This window comes from Callospermophilus lateralis, chromosome 6 (assembly GCF_048772815.1).
Source record: "Callospermophilus lateralis isolate mCalLat2 chromosome 6, mCalLat2.hap1, whole genome shotgun sequence".
Taxonomy (NCBI): Eukaryota; Metazoa; Chordata; class Mammalia; order Rodentia; family Sciuridae; genus Callospermophilus; species Callospermophilus lateralis.
Window position 1 is genome coordinate 67,206,593 of NC_135310.1, and position 7,833 is coordinate 67,214,425.

At 35.8% G+C, this 7,833-nt stretch overlaps 1 protein-coding gene across 1 annotated transcript; it reads left to right on the forward strand.

The window, feature by feature from the left end:
• The first annotated feature begins 1,367 nt into the window (after nucleotides 1-1,367).
• On the forward strand, nucleotides 1,368-2,669 carry Gpr63 (G protein-coupled receptor 63). The gene has a single exon (XM_076859909.2). The coding sequence runs from the start codon at nucleotides 1,410-1,412 to the stop codon at nucleotides 2,667-2,669; it is 1,260 nt and encodes a 419-aa protein (XP_076716024.2). The 5' UTR covers nucleotides 1,368-1,409.
• Nucleotides 2,670-7,833: the final 5,164 nt, after the last annotated feature.

Consider the following 7,833-nt stretch of genomic DNA (forward strand, 5'->3'; position numbering starts at 1 on the left):
TGATTTGGGGGATGCAGTGTTTGTTGTGCGTCTACCTTTTTTTTTAGGGGGGGTAGCTGCTGAGGGTGGACTCCAGGGCCTCATGCATCCTAGGCAAGTGCTCTAATTATTTTCTCTTCAGTGACTGAAATATAGTAAGCTCTTCAATAAATACTTGATGACTAACTAAATGGATTGAGTTAGAAGTTTTTATAGTAATGGGAGGGTTAATGGCAGAAAAGTCATTATGGCTACATATACAAATATAACAACTTTTAAAAAGCACCTTTTAAATTAAACCTTTGCTTTAGTTTCATTTCTTTGTTTTGTTTGTTTTTATTCTTCAATATAGTCCAGGAAACTGTTTCATTTTAGTTTTTAAATTTTTATTTTTTGGGGGTACTGGGGATTGAACTTAAGGCCTCATGCTATACCACAGAGATATTCCCTCAACCCCCGAGGAAACTGTTTTTAACTGTGTACTACTGAAAGATGGTATATATTTTTTAAATGTGTTTTAACACAATTGGTCAAACACAACTTAAGGTGTTACATTAGACTTAAGATGTACATTTTTTCATTTATAATTTTTCTCAGGAGGTAGACTTATATTGAGGCTGACTTATGTAGTAAGCACAGTTTTATTTTTAATGATATATATGTTTTTATAGTGATTATGATAAAAAGCCTTTCAACAGCTTTAGTCCCTCCCCACTGATCCCTTTTTGGTTATAAAGTTTGAGAGCCACTGGTCAAACATGGGATCTTGTCCAGGAATGTTTGCATTGCACAGTGAATATGTGAGGATGGATAAAATGTAGTAGATGCAAAGAAATAAGCTATAAAATGAGAGGAAGTAGTAAAATTGATAAGCTGACCAAATAGATCAGTGTTTTCTTATTCATAAAAACAGTGCTGGACAAAAAAAGGGGGTTATAGATAGATACAGGTATGGTAGGGAGCCCATAATTTGGCTATAATGTTGAGTCTGAGATCTCTCAAGTGAGATACCCACCTTTCATATATCAAGAAATAAGTACATGAAATTTTGGCAATTACCTGTAAAAATCAATTACTTAATTCTATATCCATATAATGAGCAAATTACAAGTAAAATGTTATTTCTCTAGGAAAGACCTACAGAAGGAAGAAAAATAGTTGGTGAGATAATAGATTAAGAAAACCCCTTACATAAAACTGGTGTATTGTAGAAATACAATAACTCAAATGTTATTTACAAAGCTCATTTCTCACTTTTCATGTTGTGGCCTTGTTTTCAGGCAGAAGAACTCCTGTGGAAGATGGAACCCTTTGTCCATTTTCCAGAATGTGTTTCCAAGCCCATCAGTGGAACCTGATACTGCTGTTCTGTGTTGAAATGCTTGAAGAACACACACATCTTTGCCTGCACCCTCCGTCTTCCTGAAACCATGGTCTTCTCAGCAGTGTTGACTGCGTCCCATACTGGGATATCCAACACAACATTTGTAGTCTATGAAAACTCCCACATGAATATTACAGCCCCTCCACTGTTCCAGCCTCCCAGCGTTGGTCCACTGCTTAGATACAATTCTGAAACCATGGCTCCCACTGGTTTCAGTTCCTTGACAGTGAATAGCACAGGTGTGCCCCCTACACCAGCTGTTTTCAAGAGTCTGAGCTTGCCTCTTCAGATCATCCTTTCTGCTATCATGATATTTATTCTGTCTGTGTCTTTTCTCGGGAACTTGGTTGTTTGCCTCATGGTTTACCAAAAAGCTGCCATGCGATCTGCAATTAACATCCTCCTTGCCAGCCTGGCTTTTGCAGACATGTTGCTTGCAGTACTGAACATGCCCTTTGCTCTGGTAACTATTCTTACTACCAGATGGATTTTTGGGAAATTCTTCTGTAGAGTTTCAGCTATGTTTTTCTGGTTGTTTGTGATAGAGGGAGTTGCCATCCTACTCATAATTAGCATTGATAGATTCCTTATTATAGTCCAGAGGCAGGATAAGCTAAATCCATATAGGGCTAAGGTTCTGATTGCAGTTTCTTGGGCAACTTCTTTTTGTGTAGCTTTTCCTTTGGCTGTAGGAAACCCTGACCTGCAGATACCTTCCCGAGCCCCACAGTGTGTATTTGGGTACACAACCAATCCTGGTTACCAGGCCTATGTGATTTTGATTTCTCTCATTTCTTTCTTCATACCTTTCCTGGTGATACTGTATTCATTTATGGGCATACTCAACACCCTCCGGCACAATGCCTTGAGGATCCATAGCTATCCAGAAGGTATATGCCTAAGCCAGGCCAGCAAACTGGGTCTCATGAGTCTACAGAGACCCTTCCAGATGAGCATTGACATGGGCTTTAAAACACGTGCCTTCACCACCATTTTGATTCTTTTTGCTGTTTTCATTGTCTGCTGGGCTCCATTCACCACTTACAGCCTTGTGGCAACATTCAGTAAGCACTTTTACTATAAGCACAACTTTTTTGAGATAAGCACCTGGCTACTCTGGCTCTGCTACCTCAAGTCTGCATTGAACCCACTGATCTACTACTGGAGGATTAAGAAATTCCATGATGCCTGCCTGGACATGATGCCGAAGTCCTTCAAGTTTCTGCCACAGCTCCCTGGTCACACAAGGCGAAGGATACGTCCCAGTGCTGTCTATGTGTGTGGGGAACATCGGACGGTGGTGTGAATATTGGAGCTGTCTGTCATTTTGGGTGATGATTGTTCTTGACTTTGAACTTTGCTCACATGGCTCCTCCACTTTATTGTTTTTTTATAGGTTGTGTGTGTGTGTGTGTGTGTGTGTGTGTGTATGGGTGTGTGTGCAGTGTAAAGAAAGGATGGTAATTTGTTATAGTCCTGTTACCAAGATATACAATAGGAAAGTTAACATGTTACCTTCAGGGTTCAAGAAAAATCCTTGATTTAGATTGGGGAGATTGTTTTATTGATAGATTTTATTTTTGTGGCAGGAATCAGGATTGTGCTCTATTGAGCCTGCAGTTATCTTGAATTGTGTTTTGTTTGCTGCTAAGGAATGCTTAGTTGAATATATCTGTTCTTTTTTTCTGGACAACACTGCTGCTTCTTGCCATTACATTGGAGCCAAAAACCCATACATCTCAGTTGATAAATATTTAGTTTTATTTTAAAAAATAACCCAAGGAGGTTAGTGACATTTTAAAGGTCATTACTATTTACTTTGGTGCACTTTAAGAAACAATGAACAGATTAATTCAGTCATATTTTTCACAGTTGTTTTTGTACATGACATGTTGTGCTTCAGGAAATGTGCACTGTCATTTCTAGGAAGATGGTTTTTTAAGAAATGTTTTATCTGCATGTACAGTTTTGAAGGAGAGAACATAAAAATGTAGAAAATTTTCAAAGCACAATAGCAACTCTTTGGAGCAATAGGGAACAATTGAGGCAACAGAGTCCCTTGCAAATTCAAAGGGGAATGCACTTGGGTTGGGGGATGGCTGGTGCAGGCTGTGGTAATTCCTTTTACTCAAGGATTCTCACCAAGCTTACTAGGGAGTATTACCACATTTACGGGCACCCACTATTTGCCAGGCGCTGTGCATCATTTTATCCTCATGGCATTCTGTAAGGTAGATGTTATTTTTAACTTCTTACAGATGAAGAAAGCATGACTTGGACTATAATCCTGTGCAAGGTTAGTGGTAAAGCTGGGATCCAAACATCTGCTGAGATCCTGAGACTGTACTGTTTTGCTGTACCATACAGACACTTTATTCAGCTTAAATGTTTCATAGTCATGAAGGAACTCTGCATATCCTTTACATTTTTTTAAACCAAAATGTTTTCTTTAAAAATAGCTTCATTTTTTTAATTACCAAGATAAATATGAAACGGAAAGTCTGGAAAGTAGAAAAGGAAACATAAAGTCACTTACAGATCTTAAAAATCTAAAGATAAAAATAAATATGAAAATAAGTCAATAAGGTGACTTTTTGATATGTAAATAAGTAACCAACAAGGGCCTTGCCCTTGTGGGTTTGGAGGTTTCCAGTAGTCCAGCTGTATTAGTTCTAAATGTTCCACGCAAAACAGTTTTGATGCCCAATGCTTCTCCTAAGCAGAGCTAGACTTTGTGAATGTACTCAGAGGTGTGTCTACCACAACGAAGGAAGATAAATCCTTATCTGAGCCTAGAGCAGCTTTTAATAGGGAAGATCTGTGGGCTTCAAATTATTTTTCTCTTGCTGACTGTCTCCTCAGGTGCATGCAGGGCCTTTGGTCACCTCCTGTTACCACTGGCATACTTTATAACAGCCAACTGGGATGGAACTACAGACTTAGGCCATAAGGGCTGAAAATGTGGCCTCCTGGCTATATCATGGGATAACTTGGTAATTTAACCATGGATTTATAACATCTTTTCAGAATTTTAGTGCTTCGTAAGCCATTGGAAAAAATCAGCCTGTTTCTTCAGTTGTAAAACCAGAGTTGGATTAGGTGAATCTGTAAGGTCTTATCCAACTTCAATGTGCTTTTCCTTCATATGAGACTATAGCAATTTGAAGAGCCCAGCTGATTTCAGCATCACTCTTTGGTATCCAGTATTACTTCTTTACATTTTACTTTGTTATTTCTTAAAAATGAATGTCTTAAAAGCTGGTGATTTGGTATCAGGAATTAGGATGTTGGGAAACTCTGCTCAGCAATTACAACGGTGTTGGAATTCACTGTCCAGTTAAAGAACTCTTTTGGAAGTCAAATATATTATTCAGCATGTTGTGGGGTCATCTTCAGATGATAGTCACCTACCTCTTTAATTTCTAACTTATATTAACCACGGATAAAATTGTTTTTGTCCATGGGGTTCCTTAGGACATAAATACTGCAGTAGATAACTAGTAGCATGTTGATGTGTATTTTACTTTCCATTGTCAACATAAACTGGATTTCAAACAGATATCATTAGTAAAGATATTTGAGATTCAGCTTTCTCTCAGGAAAGTCGACATGATCTGTATTCATCTTACATATTGGTAGGTCTTGAGATTTTGTGGATGGAGTTGACTGGGCTTTGTTTTTTCTTCTTGTTTGATGAGCAGGCTGTAGGTGCTTTTGTGCTGCTGAGTGGGCAGTGCCTCCCTTGCTGAGAGCTCAGGAGAGCCTGCTCAGATGCTCATTGTTCCTGAGAGAAGACTGTGAGAGGCCTTTGTAAGAATTCAGCAACAACAACGCCGTTCTCTTTACACTGGATAATCTTGATCAGATGACAGTTTACAAATCACTTTGAAAATATATTATGTATACATTTTGAAAGCTTTAAAAAAAGGAATATGGTGCACCTTCAATAAATTTAGGTGCAAAATTGCTTGTTGCTTATTCCTCCATATTTTCTTGAGGGGAGGAAAACCACTACTACTTATCACTGCTGACTGACATAATCAGATATGATGCTGTTTTCTTTTCCTTCTGGCTAATAAATAGAAGTATGAAAGAGATAATTAAATAGTGTGGTCAAAAGGAAAAGTCAAGAGAAATCACAAATAGTCTTTGGTAGTGATATTTTAAACTTCAAAGTGTTTAAATATTTCTAAGCAAGAGGACCAGTACAGATTCTTGGCTCACAGAGGATCTGTATTTGAGCCCAGGAATGTACATTTTTGTTATATTGAACATATTGTGTGATTGTGGTTCAGGTGGTCCCTAGGGCACACTTCCAAAAAACACTCCTGTATAAATATCCTTTAAATATTGTCTGTTTTATCTCAAAACAATTGTTTTGTGTTGGAAACTGTTATCTCCTAGTGCATGGGTAATCCACATTGAGAGGAAAATCTATGTATGTGTGCCTGATTGGCCACCAAGTGTGTTAGTGTGGATCTTGCCAGTGTTAGCTTCATTTTCTTCTTTTTTTAAAAAAAATTATTTATTTTAATTAGGTATATATGACAACAGAATGCATTTGATTCATTTTACACAATTGCACCACAACTTTTCATTTCTGTGGTTGTACATGATGTAGTGTGGCACCATATAGACGGTCATACATGTACCTAGAGTAATGATGTTCATCTCATTCCACCATCTTTCCTGCCCCCATAAACCCTCCCATTACTCCCTCACCTTTGCCCAATCATATTATATGTCTCACAGTAGAGCAAGAAGAGTGACTTAATAATTGAAAGTCATAACTTTCAGAAGTCTGATTACTCTAGTACTTTTTCTCCTAGAGATACCTCTCTCTAGGATATTTCTTTATGTATGTAATTTCCTGAAAAATGTGAGAGAAATGTAAAAATTCATCTAATTCCTGTTGCTCTGCTTATGCCAGTTGTATTCAATGGAAGCATGAAGTAAAATAAAATAACCTTTTTGATCTATGTATTTCTGTTTCTTACAAAGATATTTAATCTAATTTTTTGATCTTTGCTTATGTTTACATGAAAATACTTATGTATATATTACAGAAAAAGTTTCTCTTGCTTGACATTTTATTCTACCACAATTTTTAGTTTAAGTTTAAAGAACTGCTAGGTGTAAATTTATTTTTACAACCATAGTCCTGTTAAAAATGCCTTCCTTGAAAACTTAGTTTTTATAATAACTAAATAAAAATATCAAAGCACATGTTTGTTATTGCAAGTAAATTGTAATAAATTTCTTAGATACCTACTGGTACTAGTCCTTTGTAATTAAAAATAATTTATTTTACAATAATACCTAACATATGTGGAAGAAAAAAAACTTTGAATTTTCGGTTGTAATATTTAAATATCAAAAAGTCTGGTTATTTGTGCATATTCTTATTACCCTCAAGAAAGGAACTCCCAATGAGAAAATGAATAAATGTTTAACATTTCTAGAGTGGAGTTTTTTTTTTGTTTTTTTTTAAGGACTTCATTTCATTTTAGAAAAGTTTGTCATGAATAATGCTTTCTGTTAAATTAAAATCTGAGTTTAGTTTCAAATCTGGCTTCTTCTGGTTTCTTATTTTCAAGTTAGCTCTCAAAGCCTATGTGTATGTGCCTTTATTCTAGTTTTATAGGCTTTCACAGTAGATCAGGATGAAATGAAACTTGACAAAAAACTATTATTATTAAAAAACAGTTTTAAGAAACTCTGCCTAGGAAAATTATGAAATTTTTACAGCTGAGTCATTTAAAATTAGATTGTGAGCTGGCAAAGCAATGACAATGTCTACCTCTGTTTCAATAAAGTGATTTCATACTGCAATTCCATTTCTAATATATAAGACCTTTCTAAAATGCACATATAAATCTATGAGAAATATCATTTGTAATAAGGGTTTCAATTTTGTGCCTATTAGATATGAGTGTTTTATTTTTTTTCATTTGCAATTGCTAAATATATTTCTTCTTTTTAAGTTACAAAAAAAAGTTGTCATTGAATCTACATTCATTGTTTCCTTCTGAAACAGAAAGATAGAAAAGATATAGCAAAATAGAAAAACATGCTGAATTAAAAGCATATTCACATCTACTATGAAAATAATGAACCCCATTCAGTTCATCTGAATAAAGAGAACACCTTGTGGAGGGATATCTACCCTAAATATCAAAGTGGGGGTCAATTAGATTTAATTCAAAATGAAAAATAAAAATTTCATGGCTGTATTAGACAGAATTTAACCAGTGCAAAACTACAATTCCCAGCTAAGTTACCTGATGTGTGACTTTGTACAATTATGCCATGGCTTGGTTTCCTCATTTCTAAAATCAGAATGGTAATAATAGTACCTACTTAACAGAAATAATTAGTAGTGAACACATTATTATTTTATATGAAGATGATGATTATTATTAGATAACATTTTCTTAGTGTCCAACTCTTATTTGTCACCTCAGCCTTGT

What these genes read in the sequence shown, in the direction of transcription:
- Gpr63 (XM_076859909.2), top strand. Translation starts at nt 1,410, where the DNA reads ATGGTCTTCTCAGCAGTGTTGACTGCGTCCCATACTGGGATATCCAAC.